Below are 19,132 nucleotides of genomic sequence, written 5' to 3' on the forward strand. Positions count from 1 at the left end.
ATGAAATGAAATCTGAAGTCAGACCAGTCCTTTCTAGGCTATGCAGTCCTTGCAACCGCAGAGCTGTGTGATTGGGTTTGTGTGGCTGTGGATGAGGAGACCTCTTTCCAGTTGCTGTTGGATACATAATCAGTTTATTTTTAAATATAGTAATCAAATATGTTTCCTCATACTTGCTCATCTCAGATATGTGTGGGTTTTGAAATTCTTCTTAAAAGAAATTGTAACATCTTATTGGCTCCATCATTCCATAATTTTTTTTATCTGATCAGTTTTTTAAAAGATCAGAATTGATATTAGACTACCAAATCAGTTTTGATTAATGAGAAAATGAAATTGCGTTGTTTGCACTTTATCCAAGATTGGTGTCATATTGGCTAAATCAAATCAAAATGCAAAATTAGAACTTTTTTTATCATGAAACTATGTCATTCTTGAAAAAGATGCCATTTCTTTTTTTTTTTTTTTTTTTGACAGAGTCTTGCTTTTGTCGCCCAGGCTGGAGTGCGATGGCATGATTTTGGCTCACTGCAACCTCCTCCTGCTGGGCTCAACCAATTCTCCTGCCTCAGCCTCCCGAGTAGCTGGGATTACAGCCACATGCTACCACACCCAGCTAATTTTTGTATTTTTAGTAGAGACAGGGTTTCACCATGTTGGCCAGGCGGGTCTCGAGCTCTTGACCTCGGGTGAACTGCCTGCCTAGGCCTCCCCAAGTGTAGAGATTACAGGCGTGAGCCACCATGCGTGGCATCCATTTCTTTTTTGTAGTCTTTAATAAATAGCTGCTATCATTGCAGACTTCCTATTCAGACACTTAGGAATTTTTCACTAGGAGGCATGTAAAGAAAGACCATGAGCATTTGTAATGAACTTAGCATTCATTCTTTGACTGCATGGCTATCCCCAGAGCTGTAACTTTACTAATGAATTTTTTAGAAGCTGATTAGCTGGCAACTGAGCCTAACCAGCCACTCACCCTCATTATTCAATGCCCTTTTATTCTTGTCTATTTCTCCACCAACTTGGCTACACTCACGAAGTGATAAAAACTTGCATTTCTTTTCTTTCCTTTTTAGAGACAGGGTCTTGCTCTGTTACCCAGGCTGCAGTACAGTGACATGATCATGGGTCACTGTAGCTTCAAACTCCTGGGCTCAGGTAATCCTCCCATGTCAGTCTCCCAGGTAGCTGGGACTACAGACGTGTGCCACCATGCCCAGCTAATTTTTTTTATTTTTTTATCATAGAGACGGGATCTTTCTAGGTTGCTCAGACTGGGCTCAAACTTCTGACCTCAAGTGATCTTCCTGCCTCAGCCTCCCAAAGAGCTGGGATTACATGCAGGCATGACCACCTGTGCCCAGCCCCTTATTATTATTATTTAAAATAATAGCTTTATTAAAATACAATTCACATACCATTCACTTTATTTATTGAAATCTGCAATTCAGTAGGTTTTAGAATATTCCCAGAGCTGTACGTCAATCACCACAGTCACTTTTAGAATCTTTCATTACCCTATATGAAAGGAGAAATCCGCACCCCTTAGCCACTACCTCCTACTCCCCCCACCTGCCTTGGCTGCCAGCGTTAGGCAACCATTGATTGATTTTTTGTCACTATAGATTTGCCTAACCTGGACAAATAGAATTGTATAATATGTGGTCTTTTGTGGCTTTTTTTCCCCTCTTAGCACAATGTTTTCAAAGTTCCTTTATGTAATAGTGTGTATCAATATTTCATTCCTTCTATGTCTGAATAATATTCTATGTTAGAGACACACTGCATTTTGTTTATCTGTTCATCAGTTGGTGGACATTTGGGTTTTTTCCATGTATTGGCCATTATGAATAATGGTGCTATGAAGATTGCTGTACAAGTTTTTGTGTGGACATATATTTTTATTTCTCTGGGATATATGCCTAGGAGTGAAATTGTTGCATTATATGATGACTGTACACTTAGCATTTTGAGACACTGCCAGACTGTTTTCTAAAGTGGCTATACCAGTTAGGTGCAATGGCTCACACCTGTAATCCCAGCTACTCAGGAGGCTCAGTTGGGAGGTGGCTTGAGCCCATGAGTTCAAGACCAGCCTAGGCTAGATAGTGAGACCCTGTCTTGATTTTTTGAAAAATCCAATTAAAATGACAGGAAAAGAAATACCCAAACAAATTGGTTACATGATTTTATGTTCCCACCAGTAATGTATGTGGGTTCCAATTCCTCCACGTCTTCACTGACATTTTTTTTTTCTAGACAGGGGCTTGCTCTGTGTCTCAGGCTGTAGCACAGTAATGCCATCACAGTGCACTATAGCCTTGACCTCCCAGGCACAAGTGATTCTCTCATGTCAGCATCCTGAGTAGCTGGGAATTATAGGTACACACCACCATGCCTGGCTAATTTTCATATTTTTTTGTAGTAATGGGGTTTTACCATGTTGGCTAGGCTGGTCTCGTACTTCTGGCCTCAAGTGATCTGCCCACCTCAGCCTCCCAAAATTCTGGAATTACAGGCTGAGCCACTGTGCCCGGCCTTCACCAACATTTGTTATTGTCTTTTTTTTTTTCCTTTATACCTTAAAGCAGTGTAAGAACAAGTGTCTTCAATTATTCTAAACAAAAATTATAATCCCAGGGCATTGGGAGGGTGAGATAGGAAGATCTCTTGATGCTGGGAGTTTTTTTTGTTTGTTTTTGTTTTTCTTTCTTTGTATTTTTTTTTATTTTTTGAGACGGTCTCACTCTGTCACCCAGGGTGGAGTGCAGTGGTGCGATCTCGGCTCACTGCAGCCTCCGCCTCCCAGGTTCAAGTGATTCTTCTGCCTCAGCCTCCCGAGTAGCTGAGATTACAGGCACATGCCACTACTGCCCAGCTAGTTTTTGCACTTTTAGTACAGATGGGGTTTCACCATGTTGGTCAGGCTGGTCTCAAACTCCTGACCTCAGGTGATCTGCCTGCCTTGGCCTCCCAAAGTGCTGGGATTACAGGCATGAGCCCTCATGCCCAGCCTGATGCCAGGAGTTTTAGACCAGCCTTGGCAACCTAGCAAGACCTCATCTCTGCAGAATATTTAAAAATTAGCCAGATGTGGTGGTGTGGTGGTGCCTGCCTATAGTCTCTCTTTTTTTTTTTTTTTTTTTTTACTTTTTGAGACATGGTCTGTTTCTATCACACAGGCTGGAGTGCAGTGGTGTGATCATGGCTGATGGTAGCCTGAAACTGCTGGGATTCAGTGATCAATCCTCCCATCTCATCCTACCAAGTAGTGGGGACCACAGGTGCATGCCACCCGGGTCTTGCTATGTTGCCCAGGCTGATCTTGAGCTCCTGGCCTCAAGCGATCCTCTCACCTTGACCTCCCAAAGTGCAAGGATTACACGTATGAGCCACCATGCCTGACCCCTACCCTGCCTCTTGAGAACCAAAAGAAAGAAGGATCCAAATTCTCCTTAGCTCAACTCCAGCCATTTCCCGATCGCGTCATCAGCAAGGAGCTGGTTATTGGGCTGTCCAGGCCTCCCAAACTGCACAGAAATGAGGTGAGGGAGTTTTCCTGCTGCTCCACTCTGTGAGGAGTTGGAGGATGATGTTTACTCGTTTGCAGAGAGAGATGCATTGTAGGCACCTTAGGATGGAGGGGATCCTGATTCCAATGTCCTTTTTTTTCTTTAGAAACAGGACCTTGCTGTGTCACTCAGGATGGAGTTCAGTGGTCCTATCATGGCTCATTGTAGCCTCAAACTCCCAGGCTCAAGCGATCCTACCACTTCAACCTTCCCAGTAGCTGGGACTACAGGTAAGCACTGTGACACACGGTGATTATTATTATTATTTTTTTGGTAGAGATGGGGCCTCTCACTATGTTGCCAGGGCTGGCCTTGAACTCCTGCACTCAAGGGAATTTCCTGCCTTGGCCTCCCAAAGTATTGGTATTACAGGTATAAACCATTGTGCCCACCATCTCTGGTTCTTAACTTTCTGCCTCCCTCTTCCACATTTAAAGAGCACTTGTAATTACATGGGCTCTTTTAGATACTCAAGGATAATCTTGTTTTAAGGTCAGCTGATTAGCAACATTAATTTCATCTGCACTCTTAATTCCCCCTTCCTATGTATTTGTGCATTGTAATATAGGACATGAGCAATTGGTGGGGGGGGTCATTACTTTGGCCACCACAGTAACTGTTTTGTGCCAGGCACTCAGCTAAGCACTAGTGAATTAAGCATGAATAACACATACTCGCTAATCTCCATCCATTCATGGGAGGAGCACTTCACCTCCCATGCTCCTGAGAATCTGGAGAGTCAAGGAAGGCTTCCAGGAGGAGGTCATGCCAAAGTGGACAAGTGACAGGAGCCAAAGCTAGCCAGGAAGAGAGTAGAGATTTAAGGGGAAGTGTACTCTAAGCAGAGGGCATCACCTACTTCAGAGACTCCCAGAGGGGAAAGAATGTGGATTCAGGATTCAACTCCTTATGAGAATCTAATTCCCAATTCAGGGGGCAGATGAGGCTCAGTTGGACTCTACAGCAAGTAAAATGGAGAAGGGCAAGCAGTGAGGCTGCCTTGCAAGGCAGGGCAGAGCAGGGGCTTTTAAGGAGTTTGGACTTAATCCCCGAGACAAGGAGAAGTGATGTAAATGGGGGAGTAACGTGACGAGATTAATGGATTAGAGACATGGCTCAGGCTGCTGTGTGGAGAAGGCACCAGGGGGAGCAGATGGCTCAGTGGGTATGCTGGAGACCTAAAGCAGGGGACACACTGAGTTTAGGGAGAGGTTTTTAAAATAGAAGAAGTTTGAGTAATTTAAATGATGGTGGGAAGGAGCTAAAAGCGGGGGATAGGTTAAAGATACAGGGAAGTGGGAGGAAGAACTGACAAGTGAGGTTCCAGAGAGGGCCGGAGGAGATTCCCATAGGGGGATAAACACTTTTATTTTATTTTATTTTATCTCATCTTACCTCATCCCATCTTGTCTTATCTTATCTTATCTTATTTCTAAGACAGGGTCTCTGTTGCCCAGGCTGGAGTGCAGTGGCAGGATCTTGGCTCACTGTAGCCTAGACTTCCAGGCTCAAGGGATCCTCCCAACCTTGACTCCCAAGTAGCTGGAACTACAGGTGTGCACCACCACCACACCTGGCTAATTTTTTTCTTTTCTTGGTAGACACAGGGTCTCACTATGTTTGTCAGACTGGTCTCCAACTCCTGGCCTCAAGCGATCCTCCTGCCTAGGCTTCCCAAGTAGCTGGGATTACAGGTTTGAGTCACCATGCCTGGTCTCTGCTAGTTGTGTATTCTCTAGAGTTGTCTTTAATTTGTGCTAGTGTGTCCCTCAGTATGCTGATCCTCTGTTAAAATTAATTTTTTTTTTTTTTGAGATGGAGTGTAGCTCTTGTTGCCCAGGCTGAAGTGAAATGGCGTGATCTCGGCTCACCACAACATCCACCTGCAGGGTTCAAGCGATTTTCCTGCCTCAGCCTCCCAAGTAGCTGGGATTTACAGGTATGTGCCATCACGCCTGGCTAATTTTATATTTTTAGTAGAAACGGGGTTTCTCCATGTTGGTCAGGCTGGTCTCGAACTCCTGACCTCAGGTGATCTGCCTACCTCTACCTCCCAATGTGCTGGGATTACAGACGTGAGCCACTGCACCTGGCCAAAATTAATACTTTTTATACTAAATTTACATATATTGTTTTTCTTCTTCTTCTTTTTCTTTTTTTGAAATCGGGTCTCACGCTATCACCCAGGCTGGAGTGCAGTGGCACAATCTCTGCTCACTGTAACCTCCACCTGCCAGGCTCAAGCAGTTCTCCTGCCTCAGCTTCCTGAGTAGGTGAGATTACAGATATATGCCACCACATCTGGCTAGTTTTTGTGTTTTTTGTAGATGGGGTTTCACAATGTTTCCCAGGCTGGTCTCAAACTCCTGAGCTCAAAGCGATCCACCCACCTTGGCCTCCCAAAATGCTGGGATTACAAGTGTGAGCCACTTTCCTCATTCTAGTTTAAACTTTTGAGTGGCTTGTGTCTCCTGATTGGACTCCTACGAATACAGAATTGATAATAGGAAGGATCCCGGGAGATAGATGCACACAGATGGGATTTGGGCATAGGTTTGGTTATCCAAGGAGCAGTGCTCAGCTCCTTTCCAGTGGGACATGGGATGCTGGTCATTTCCAGGAAGTGACCTCACAATGACTCAAGCTACCACTTACTGTTGATTGTGATGAAATGCCAGCTGAGCCATAGGCCCTGCGAGCTTAGGAGTGCTACACTTGACCACTGTGGCAGTAAAGATGACTCTGAAGAATGGCATGGGATGGATACTTTCGGATGCACTTGAGCACGGGTCTCCAACCACAGGGCCACAGAGCCGGAGGTGAGCAGTAGGCAAGTGAGGGGAAACTTCGTCTGTATTTCTAGCCCTCCCATCACTTGCATGACCACCTAAGCATCATGTCCTGTCAGATCAGCAGCAGCATTAGACTCTCCTAGGAGCATGAACCCTGTTATGTGTATGTGAGGGATCTAGGTTTCGTGCTCCTTATGAGAATCTAATGCCTGATGATCTGTCACTGTCTCCCATCACCCCAGATGGACAGTCTAGTTGCAGGAAAACAAGCTCAGCAATCCCACTGATTCTACATTGTAGTGAGTTGTAAAATTATTTTATTATATATTACAATGTAATAATAATAGAAATAAAGTGCACAATATGTGTAATGCATTTGAAACATCCTGAAATCATTTCCTTCACCCCCAGTCTGTGGAAAAATTGCCTTCCACACATTCACTCTGTTATTTTTTGGTAGAGACAGGGCCTTAATATGTTTTCCAGGCTGATCTCAAACTGCTGGCCTCCAGTAATATACCTCTCTCAGCCTCCCAGGGTGTTGAGATTACAGGCATAAGCCACCACGCTCAACCAACACGTGAGTTTTTTAAACCAAATAAAAATTAAATGAGATTACCTGAGCCCAGGTGGTCGAGGCTGCAGTGAGCCCTGATTGCACCACTGCACTTTAACCTAGGTGACAGAATGAGACTCTGTCTCAAAAAATAAAATAAAATAAAATACAAATTAATCCTTTATGACATTCCCAGTAACTTTCCCTCCTAAATGTTCCCCAGAAGCCTTTGAATTTTGTTAAAGTTTCACATACCATTTAAAACATTTAAGAACTTATGTCTGTCTGTGTCATCGTTCTATTTCAAAAGAATGTCTTTTTGTCAACTTCCAGCTGGATCTACCATGAAAGACTTCAGAGTCCAGGAAGAGAGACTGACTGGGCAACATGTTATTCAGGTACAAAAAGACTTGGAATATAACTCAAAAATGATCAAATAATAGTGCATGCATCAAGTGCAATGGGAAGCTCTTCTGGAGGGTGAGAGAAGCTTCCAGTTAAGGTGACCTTTGAAACCAAGTCCTGAAAGATGAGGAAGAGTTGTATGAGAATGGGGAGGGAAGGGGGGAGGTGGAGGGATGGGGAAAGGGCTGGGATGGGATGGAGTGAGCTGCCCAGGCAGGGAAACCAGCACTGTAATGACCTGAACAATGAAGCTGGCACATTTTTTTTTCAGGAAATGGTGAATTAAGTGTGGCAGTAATGCTTTGCAGCGACAATAAATTTGATTGTATGGAATTTTGCCTGAGAGACCTCACTACAGTTTCTAATGTTTTGATGTTATCATCCATCCCTGTCCTTGTCAAATAATTTGGAATAGGTATAATGATCACAATAACACCAAGCGTAATAATATCTCATTAATTCTCACAAAATCACAGGTAGGTGCCACAGTTATCCCCATTTTATGAATGAAGTGATGAAGACTTAGGAATAATGAATGATTTGCCCAGGCTCACCTGGATGTTAAGACTGAGTCAAATGTTGGGTCTGGTCTGACTTTAACGCTTGCTTTGTTCATGAGCACCACGTATTGCCTCTCCTATGCAGTTAAGCAGGTAGACAGGTGACAGAAAAGCCTGTGTTTGTCTCTACTCACGCACTTTTGACTGAACGTGTGTGTGGAGTTTGTACACCAAGTTCTCCAGTGTTCTGGATATTAACTGGGTATCCCACAATTTTATTCTGACACTACCTGGAGTTAGCACAGACCCCAGAGGTTAGGGGCTTAGTCCCACAAGACTATCCTCACTTCAGATGCAAATGGCAAGTCCTGGGTTGTCACCTGTACTTTTGTCCAACCTGTTACAAATCAGGGGTTCCCATGACCCTCTTCTTGGGTTTAATAATTTGCTAGAATGGTTTACAGAACTCGGAAAAACAGTTTATTTTCTTCTGAGAGACAGGTTCTCATTTTGTTGCACAGGTTGGTGTGCAATGGTGCAGTCATAGCTCACTGCAGCATCAACTGCCTGGGCTCCAGTGGTCCTCCCACCTCAGCCTCCCTAGTAGCTGAGACTACATGCCTGCATCACCACATCTGGCCAATTTCTTTTATTTTTTGTAGAGATGGGGTCTTGTTGTGTTGCCCAGGCTGGCCACAAATTCCTGGGCTCAAGTGATCCTCTTAAAGTGCTAGGATTACAGATGTGAGCCACTGTATCTGGCCAGTTCATTTCCTATTACTGGTTTATTGTAAAGGATACATCTCAGAAACAGCCAGTGAAAGAGACGTACTTCCCGGATGTGGTAGCTCATGTCTGTAATTCCAGCACTTTGGGAGGCTGAGGTGGGAGGATTACTTAAACTCAGGAGTTTGAGATCAGCCTGGGCAACATGGTGAAAACCCATCTCTACAAAAAGTTAGAAAAATAAAAATAAATACCCGGGTGCAGTGTTGTGCACCTATTATTCCAGCTACCAAGGAAGGTGAGCCAAGAGGATGCCTTGAGCTGGGGACTGGGGAGGCTTAGGTTGCTGTGAGCTGAGATTGTGCCACTGCACTCCAGCCTGGACAAAAGAGCCAGACCCTGTCTCAAAAGAAAAGAAAGATGCCCAGGGCAAGGTAAGTTAGGAGGGGCACAGAGCTCCCATGCCCTCTGTTGAACATGCCACCTTCCCAGCATCTCCTGTGTTCAGCAACCCCAGAAGCTCTGCAAACCCCATTCAGGGTGTTTATGGAGGCTTTATTATGGAAGCATGATTGATAAAATCTTTGGCTACTGGTGATTTAAGACAGTCTTCAGCCCCTCTTCCTCCTGGAGTTCAGTGCATGAGGCTGAAAGTTCCAAGCCTCTAATCATGTGGTTGCCCCCAAAGTTCTTAGAGGCTGTTGTATTAGAAACCTGGGACCAAGACTAAATATTAAAAACAAAAGACGCTCCTATCATGTCTATCACTGAGGTCTTTGTAAGAGCTTTAGAAGCTCTGTGCCAGGAACCAGGGACAGAGATTAAATATGTATTTATTTTCTTTTTTTGAGACAGAATCTCCCTGTGTCATCCAGACTGGGGTGCAGTGATGTGATCATAGCTCACTATAGCTTTGACCTCCTGAGATCAAGCCATTCTCCCTCCTCAGCCTCCCAAGTAGCTGGGACTACACATGCATGTCACTGATGCCCAGCTCATTTTCATAGAGATGAGATTTAAGTTATGTCACCCAGGCCGATCTCAAACTCCTGGGCTAAAGTGATCTTCTCACCTCAGCTTCTCAAGTAGCTGGGACTACAGGTGCACACCACCATGTCTGGCTAATATTTATTTTAATTTTTTTCTAGAGGTGGGGTCTCACTATGTTGTTCAGGCTAGTTTTGAACTTTGTGCTTCAAGTGTTTCTCCTGCCTTGACCTCCCAGTGTTGGGATTATGGGTGGGAGCCACCATGCCCAGCAATCACAAGGATCTTTATGAAAGAAAGAGGGTAGGAGAGTTAGAATTGGAGCAGGAGATGTGGTGATGGAAGCAGAAGTCAGAGAGGGAGATTTGAAGATGCTTCACTTCTAGCTTTGAAGATGGAGTGAAGGGCCGTGATCCAAGGAATGTGGGTGGCTTCTAGAAGCTGGAAAAGCTAAGGGAACACTTTAGAGTCTCCAGAGGGAATGCAGCCTGCTGACACCTTGACTTTAGCCTTAATAGACCTATTTTGGGCTTCTGGCCCCCAGAACTGTAAATGGTAGATTTGTGGTGTTTTAAGCCACTAAATGTAAGAAACTGCAAACTGTTGCAGCAGCAAGAAGAAATGAACATGAAGCCAGTCATGGTGGCTAATGCCAGCAATCCCAGCCCTTCAGGAATTTAGACAAGAGGATCACTTGAGGCCAGGAGTTCAAGACCAGCCTGGGCAACATGGTGAGACCTTGTCTCTATGAAAAATAAAAGAATTGGCTGGGCACGGTGGCTCATGCCTGAAATTTCAGCACTTTGGGAGGCCGAGGTGGGTGAATCACCTGAGGTCAGGAGTTCGAGACCAGCCTGGCCAACATTGCAAAACCTTGTCTGTACTGGAAATACAAAAATTAGCCAGGGATGGTGACAAGCACCTGTAATCCCTGCTATTGGGAGGCTGAGGCAGGAGAATCACTTGGATCCAGGAGGTGGAAGTTGCAGTAAAGCTGGGATTGCACCATTGCACTCCAGCCTGGGCAAGAAGAGTGAAACTCTGTCTCAAAATTTAAAATAAAATAAAATAAAATATATAAATAAAATAAAATAAAATATATAAAAAATAAAATAAATAAAATAAAATAAATAATAAAATAAGAAAAATGAGCCAGGGATGATAGCATACACCTGTAGTCCCAGCTACTAGGGAGGCTGAAGTGGGAGGACCGCTTGAGCCTGGGAATTTGAGGTTACAGTGAGCTGCGATTGCACCACTGCACTCCAGCCTTGGTGACAGAGTGAGATCTTGTGAAAGAGAGAGGGACTGAAAGAAGAAAAAAAGAGAAGACATGAGCATGGTGGGCATGGGGACAGATGGCAGTGTTAAATAGAATGGTCAGGGGTGGCCTCCTAAGTGAAAATTGAGCAAAGACTTGAAGGAGGGGAAGGAGTTGGCCAAGGTGCTGAGGGAAGAGGATTATAGGCAGAAAAACAGAATAAAGTGTCTGAGGTGTGTCTAAGGCTCTGGAAGGAGGCCAGTGGAGCAGAAGGATAGAGGGAGAGAATTAGGGGAAGGGATCAATACATATCACATAAGCCCTGGGAGGTTATTGCTGGGGGTTTTTGGCTTTTACTCTGACTGAGATGGGAACTGTGGGAGGGTTCTGAGCAGAGAGGCGACGTGATCTGTCTCCTGATATAAAAGCATTCTCTGGCTGCTGAGTTGAGAAAGGCTGTGGGAAGATGTGGGTAGAAGCATGGGGGCCAAGCTGTGTCAACATCAGGCAGGAGATGTTAGTGGTCTTGACCAGGGTCTTGGTGGTGGTGAGAGATGGTCAGAGGAGAGAAGTAGGGGAGGAGGCCAGGGAGTTGCTGGGTGGGGATCTTCAGTACGTGTTGAAGACAGTCAACAGGATTTCCTGACAGACTAGATGTGGGGTGTGAGAGAAGGCAGGGGTCAAGGTTGAGTTTGATTCTTACTGAATTATTAAGTAATTTTAAAAAACACTACTGCCTTTCTCAATCCTACCAAGTATGGGATGCTAGATTAAAGAAATCTCTTCATTCTAGTGCAGTGGCTCATGCCTCTAGTCCCAGCTGTTTGGGAAGCAGAGATGGGAGTATCTTTTAAGGGCAGGAGTTCAAGACCAGCGTGGGCAACATAGTAAGACCTCTTCTCTACAAAAATGTTTTTCAAAATTTAATAAAATAAATGTAGCTAGGCATGGTGATGTATACTTGTAGTCCCAGCTACTCAGGTGGCTGAGGTGGGCAGATCTCTTGAGGTCAGGAGTTTGAGGCCAGCTTGGGCAATATAGCAAGACCCCTCACTCTACAAAAAATTTAAAAAATAGCCAGGTATGGTAGCACTCAACTGTAGTACCAGCTACTGGGGAGCTGAGACAGCAAGATGGCTTGAGCCCAGGAGATTGTGGCTGCAGTGAGCTGTAAGTACACAACTGCACTCCAGTCTGGGTGACAGAGCACGACCTGTCTCACAGTACAAACAGAAATACAAATAAAATAATGAAATCTCAAGTTAGAGCCTTTTGTCTCTGCAGCCCTTGCAACCTCAGAGCCGTGCAGTGGGGTTTGTACTTCCGGGAATGAGGAGACCGCTGCCCAGTGTTGTTGCCTGACTAATCAGTGTTTTTAAAAATGTATTAATTGGGGTGGGTGCAGTGGCTCATGCCTGTAATCCTGGCACTTTGGGAGACCAAAGGGGATGGATCACCTGAGGTCAAGAGTTCGAGACCAGCCTGGCCAACATGGTGAAACCCCGTTTCTACTGAAAAAACACAAAAGTTAGCCGGGCATGGTGGTGGGCACCTGCCCAGCTACTTGAGAGGCAGAGGCAGGAGAATCACTTGAGCCTGGGGATGGAGGTTGCAGTGAGCCGAGATCGCGCCACTTCACTCCAGCCTGGGTGAAATAGCGAGACTCCATCTCCAAAAAAAAAAAAGAGTATTAACATGTAATGATTTTATTATTAATATGTAATGAATATTAAATATTTTTAAAAATTTGTATTATATCAACATGTAATGGTTTTATTAATATGTAATAATATTTTTAAAATTTAGTTATATTTTCTAATTTTAATATATTTATATAAAGAAAAAGTCTTAGAGATCTTCAATAAAGTTAAAAAATGTAAAAGGATGCTAGACCCCAAAAGATTGAGAACTTCTAGTTTAGAAATATTCAAAGTAAGGCACATGGAACTTGCTACTTAATCTATTTTCTTTTTTTCTCTTTTCTTTTAGGAGATGGGATCTCACCCTGTCACTCAGGCTGGAGTACAGTGGTGCCATCACAGCTCACTGCAGCTTTGAACTCCTGGGCTAAGGATCCTCCTGCCTCAGCCTCCTGAGTAGCTGGGACTGTAGGTATACATGATGACACCTGGCTAATTTTTAAATTGTTTTGTAGACATGGGGTCTCACTTTATTGGCCAGGCTGGTGTCAAACTCCTGGCCTCAGGTGACCCTTCCACCCCTGCCTCCCATCCTAGAGGTATGAACCATGACAACAAGCGCTTGTTCAATTTTCTAAAAAGGTAAAAAATGTCTAAAGGCTGTGGGATGATGGCAGGAAAAGTAGAAAAACAGAAGAGTAAGTTCAAATAACTTATTCACACATATTCTTTCGACAGCAAGAAGAACTTGTAGTATATATGTTCCTCACAAAAAAAAAAGGCAAATAAACTGTTGTATAAGAACTTCAACACACACTGTACAATATTCCCACTTTGCTGACATCACTTATGGAAATTCTTCGTGGTTTATTGACTATCGCTATCAGTATTTTGCTTCTCTGATCATTTTTATCAACTTCCTCATCGGTTAACTTTTCTCCAAGGTATGTCGTATTGCGACATACTGCTGCTGCACAAACATGGCTAGCATCTTCTTATTAGACATATAGAATGCTTCCCTAATTTCTTTTTTTTTACCATCTATCTCTGTGTTTTGCATTTTTCTTACCTTTATTGTCAGAGACTCCAAAAAGTCCGTTGTACTAATTTATCATGATTTGCTTCATTAATATATATTTTGCTTATATGGAGTTTTACCCAACAAACCTCATTAGATAATTTCTAACCTGTTTCCCCCCCCCCCCAAGACAAGGTCTTGCTTGGTTGTCCAGGCTGGAGTGTGGTGGTGCTGTAGTCTCAACCTTCCAGGCTCAAGCAATCCTCCCACCTCAGCCTCCCAAGTGGCTGAGACTATAGGTGCTTGCCTCTATGCCCAACTCATATTTGGACTTTTTCTGTATGTGGGTTCCAGAGGGATGACTGCGAAATGTGAGTATGCATAGATTTTGATATATGCAGAGATAGGTGGCTGGAACGAATTCTCTCTGTATACCAAGGGACAACTGTATGTGGTTTTACAATTATGCTGTAGGACACATACTGTTCTGTAGCCTTTAAAATAATAATTTGTAATGACAAATAATTTTTAATAGGGTGGAATAATAATATTGATAAAAGTAGCAGCTGGCCAAGTGTGGTTGCTCACACCATTAATCACAATACTTTGGGAGGCTGAGGCAGGAGGATGGCTTGAGGTCAAGCGTTTGAGACAGGTCTCGGAAACAAAGGGAGTCACCATCCCTACAGAAAAATACATGAATTAGCCTAGTGTGGTGACGTGTTCCTGTAGTCCCAGCTACTTGGGAGGCTGAGGTGGGAAGATCGCCTGAGCTCAGGGAAGCTGAGATTGTAGTGAGTCATGATCAGGCCTCTGCACTCCAGCCTGAGTGACAGAGTGACACTCCGTCTCAAAAAAGTAGCAGCTAACATGAAGTGACCTTTTACTAGATGCCTATAAATATCATAGTTTAGTTTCTTATAACTGTTTCTTATTTCACTTAACTACTCTGTCTTCAATCACTCCTAGATTTTCACTTGAGTTTGTACAGTTGACCTTTTGTTTAGATTGAATTGCCTCCCTAAGGTATTTCCAGAAGTAAGATTACTGTGAGTCATGGTGAATGGACATTCTATTTGCCCTTGATGTAAACTGACAAGGTTTTGGGTGCCTCCCAGCTATAATCCCAGCCCTTTGGAGGCTAAGACAGGACAATTGCTTGAGGCCAAGAGTTGGAGGAGGCAGTAAGGTGAGACCCTGTCTTTATTATTTTAAAAAATTGCCAAGCTTTACCCTGGAAGGCTATGTACTACTTAAAACACCCCTCATAATACAAGAAAGTGTCCATTTCACTGCACCTCTGCCAGCACAGGGTATTATAATTTAATAAGTTTTTTTCATTGTTTTAAATAGATAAAAGACCTCATGTTACTTTATTTGTCACATTTTAACATCTTTCCTTAGCTTATTAGCTCTATTTCCTTTCTGTCTGTAAATGGTTGTTGTTGTTTTGTTCTTTGAGACAGGGTCTTGCTGTGTCACCCAGGCTTGATGACTGTAATGGCATAATCATGACTCACCGCAGCCTTGACCTCCCATGCTCAAACTACCCTCCCATGTCAGCTTCCCGAGTAGCTGGGACTGCAAGTGTGCACCAGCACTCCCAGCTAATTTTTTTCTTTTTTTGGATAGAGACAGGGTCTTGCTGTGCTGTCCAGGCCGGTCTCTAGCTCCTGGCCTCAAGCAATCCTCCTGCGTTGGCTTCTGAAATTGCTGGAATTTCAGGCATGAGCCGTGATGTCTGGCCTGTACTAGTCTTTTATTTTCTAGAGTTCTCTTTAGTTTGTGCTAGCCAATCTCTCATTGTGCTGTTCCCCGTTATAATGAATAATTCTCTGTATTAAATTTTACCACTTTAAACTTTTGAGTGGTTTATGTCTCCTGATTGGACTCTGACTAATATGCTAGGAAGGGTCCCAGGAGATAAACCCACACAGATGGGATTTGGGCATAGGTTTGGTTATCCAAGGGGCAGTGCTGAGCTCCTTGCCAATGGGAAATGGGATGCTGGTGATTTCCAGGAAGTGACCTCACAATGACTCAAGCTACCACTTACTGTTGATTGTGATGAAATGCCAGCTGAGGCACATGCCTTGGGAGTTAAGTGGTTGCTGCACTTGACCACTATGAAGAGTGGTGTGGGAAGGGTCCTTTTGGATGCACTTGAGCAGGGGTCCCCAACCCCTGAGCCATGGAGCTGTAAGGAGCCACACAGCAGGAGGTGAGTGGTGTCGAGTGAGGGAAGCTTCATCTGTATTTACAGCCACTCCCCTTTGTTCACATTTCTGCCTGAGCTCCGCCTTCTCTCAGGTCAGCAGCAGCATTAGATTCTCATAGGAGCTCACACCCTATTTGTGAACCGTGCATGTGAGAGATCTAGGTTGCGCTGTCCCTATGAGAATCTAATGCCTGATGATCTGTCACTTTCTCCCATCATGCTCAGAGGATGGGACCATCTAGTCACAGGAAAACAGGCTTAACACAGCCACTGATGCTACATTATGGTGAATTCTATGATTTCATTATATCTTACAACATAATAGGGGAAATAAAGTACCTAATAAATGTAATGTGTTTGACTCTTTTGGCCCAGCTCCTGCCTCCCAGCAGCCTCTTCAGGCCTAGAACTTTCTCCAGTCAGCCTCTACAGACCAAGCTCATGGCACCCAATGTCCTATTTAGTCCCATACCCTACCTCACGACAGTCTCTGCAGATGAGGCTACTGCCTCACGGCAGCCTCCACAGGCGTGGCTCCATCATTACAACGGCCTCTTTAGGCCCAGCTCCTGCCTCCCAGCCTTCTCTCCAGGCCCAGAACTTTCTCAAATTGACCTCACCAGGCCCGGCTCCTGCCTCTCATCAGCCTCCCAAGGGCCAGCTTTTGCCTCACAGCCACCCTCCAAGACCCAGCTCCTGTTTTACAGTGGTGTCTTGAGGCTCACCTTCTGCCTCCCGGCAGCCTGTACAAGCCCAGCTCCTGCGTTAAAACAGCCTGTTTAGTCCCAGCTCCTGCCTCTGGGTGGCCTATCCAGGCCCAAAATGTCCACAAGTCGGCCCCTCAAGGCCCAGCTCCTGCCTTCTGTCAGTCTCCCAGGCCCAGCTGCTGCCTCCAGGTGGCCTCTACAAGCCGAGCTCTTTCTTCTGGCTGTGCCTGGAGGCCCAACTTCTGCCTCACAACAACCTCTTTTGGCTCAGCTCCTGCCCAGCTCCTAGTGGCCTTTGTAGGCCCAAAACTGCCTCAAGTCAAGCTTTCCAGGCCCACTTTCTGCCTCTCAATGTCCTGGACAGGCCCAGCTCCTGCGTGAAAATGGCCTCTCCAGGCCCAGCTCCTGCGTGACAATGGCCTCTCCAGGGCCAGCTGTTACCTCCCAGCAGACTCTCCAGGCCCAGCTTTTGCCTCACGGAGGTCTTCGCTGAACAGTTTCCTACCTGCCTCCTGGCAGCCTTGATAGGCCCAGATCCTGCCTCACACTAACGTCATTAGTGCCAGCTTATGCCTCACGGTGGCTTCTCCAGGCCCAGCTCCTGCCCCCCAACAGGCTGTCCATGCCCAAAACTTCAAGTCGGCCTCTTCAGGCAGAGCTCCTGCCTAACACTGGCCTCTTTAGGCATGGCTCATGCCTCTCGGTGGCCTCTCCAGGCCTAGCTCCTGCATCCTGGTGGCTTCTCCAGACCAAGAACGTTCTCAAGTCTGCCATTCCAGGTCCAACTCCTGCCTCTACAGGCTCAACCTCTGCCTCACAGCAGACTCTCCAGGCCCAGCCTCTGCCTCACCGCAGCCCCCCATGCCAATCTGCTGCCTTTCAGCAGCCTCTACAGGCCCAGCTCTTGCCTCCCAATGACCTCTCTAGACCAAGCTTATGCCTCACAGTGGCCATTCCGGCCCAGCTTTTGCCTTTTGGCAGCCTCTCCAGGCCCAGAACTTCCTCAAGTGGGCCTCTCCAGGCCCAGCTCTTCCTCCTGGCTGCATCTCCAGGCCCACCTCCTGCCTCACAACAATGTGTTTCCACTCAGCTCCTGCTCAGCTCCTGGTGGCCTTTGTAGGCCCAAAACTTCCTCACATCAAGTTCTCCAGCACACACTTCTGTCTCCCGGTGGCCTGAACAGGGCCAGCTCCTGCGTGACAGTGGCCTCTCCAGGCTCAGCTCTTGCCTCACGGAGATCATCCCCGGCCAAGTTCCTGCCTGCCTTCCAGCAGCCTCGACAGGCCCAGTTCCTGCCTCACATTGTTGTCATTGGGCCCAGCTCATGCCTCACGGTGGCCTCTCCAGGCCCAGCTCCTGTCCCTGACAGGCTTTCCAGGCCAAAATCTTCCTCAAGTTGGCCTCTCCAGGCTAATCTCTTGCCTCACACTGGCTTCTTTAGGCCCAGCTCATGCTTATTGGCAGCCTCTCCAGGCCCAGCTCCTGCATCTTGGTGGCCTCTCCAGGCCCAGCTCCTGCCTCCCATCGGCCTCACAGCAGATTCTTCAGGCCCAATATCTGCCTCACTGCGGCGCCCCCCCCAAGCCAAGCTCCTGTCTTTCAGCAGCCTCTACACACCCAGCTCCTGCCACTCGGTGGCCTTCTTAGGCCAAGCTTATGAGTCACAAGGGCCTTACCAGGCCCAACTTTTGTCTCATGGCAACCTTCCCCTGGTCAGGTTCCTGCCTGTCTCCCAGCAGCCTGGACAGGCCCAGGTCCTATCTCACACTGGCCTCTACACCCAGCTCATGCCTCATGGTGGCCTCTCCAGGCCCAGCTCCTTCCCTGGGATGTCATCTCCAGGCCTAAAACTTCCTTAATTCAGCCTCTCTAGTCCCAGCTACTGCCTCCTGGCAGCCTCTGAAGGCCCAAAGGCTCCTTAAGTTGGCCTCTGCAGGCTCAGTTCCTGCCTCCTATTGGCCTCTACAGGCCCAGCCTCTGCCTCAGGGTGGCTTCTCTAGGCTCAGCTCTTCCTCGTGGCTGAGTCTGCTGCCTCACAACAACCTCTTTTGGCCCAGTTCCTGCACAGCTCATGGCAGCTGCGGTAGGCCCAAAACTTCCTCAAGTCAAACTCTCCAGGCCTACTTGCTTCCCAGTGGCATGTTCAGGCCCAACTTTGACTTGAGAACAATCTTTGCAGGGCCTGCTCTTGCATCCCAGGAGCCTCTCCAGGCCCAGCTCTTGCCTCATGGCAGCTGCCCCAGGCCAAGTTTCTGCCTGCCTGGCAGCAGCCTCAACAGGCACACGTCCTCCCTCACACTGGGCTGTTTAGACCCAACTCATGCCTGTCGTCGCCTATCCAGGCCCAGTTCCTGCCTCCTGTGGACTCTCAGAGCTGCAAACTTACTCAAATCAGCCATTTCAGGCCTAGCTCCTACCTTCTGTTGGCCTCTACAGGCGCAGCCTCTGCCTCACAGTGGAACCTTCAGATCCAGCTCGTGTCTCACTGTAGCATCCTCAGAACAAGCAGCTGCCTTTCAGCAACCTCTACAGGCCCAGCTCCTGCCTCTGAAAGGCCTCTTTAGGCCAAGCTTATGCCCCATGGTGACTTTTCCAGGCACAGCCTTTGCCTTTTGCAGCCTCTCCAGAATGTCCTCAATTTGGCATCTCCAGGATGAGCTCATCCTCCCGGCTGCGTCAATGGGCCCATTTCCTGCCTCACAACAACCTCTTTTGGCCCAACTCCTGCCAAGTTGCTGGCAGCCTCT

General features: G+C 46.3%; 1 protein-coding gene across 1 annotated transcript in view; it reads left to right on the forward strand.

The window, feature by feature from the left end:
* LOC129041403 (putative uncharacterized protein FLJ44672) overlaps positions 1-18,359 on the forward strand; it is a 72,480-nt gene extending 54,121 nt beyond the window's left edge. Inside the window, exons 11-20 of the mRNA XM_063668342.1 lie at positions 3,186-3,548; positions 3,682-3,805; positions 5,177-5,269; positions 5,391-5,514; positions 6,196-6,394; positions 6,854-6,947; positions 7,257-7,321; positions 7,600-7,804; positions 12,792-12,914; positions 16,054-18,359. Of these exons, the coding sequence (XP_063524412.1) occupies positions 17,300-18,244 (945 nt within the window). The 5' untranslated portion in view covers positions 3,186-3,548; positions 3,682-3,805; positions 5,177-5,269; ... (5 more) ...; positions 12,792-12,914; positions 16,054-17,299 and the 3' untranslated portion in view covers positions 18,245-18,359. The remainder of the gene's footprint in view (positions 1-3,185; positions 3,549-3,681; positions 3,806-5,176; positions 5,270-5,390; positions 5,515-6,195; positions 6,395-6,853; positions 6,948-7,256; positions 7,322-7,599; positions 7,805-12,791; positions 12,915-16,053) is intronic.
* Positions 18,360-19,132: the final 773 nt, after the last annotated feature.

The sequence above is a fragment of the Pongo pygmaeus genome, chromosome 6, assembly GCF_028885625.2.
Source record: "Pongo pygmaeus isolate AG05252 chromosome 6, NHGRI_mPonPyg2-v2.0_pri, whole genome shotgun sequence".
Taxonomy (NCBI): domain Eukaryota; kingdom Metazoa; phylum Chordata; class Mammalia; order Primates; family Hominidae; genus Pongo; species Pongo pygmaeus.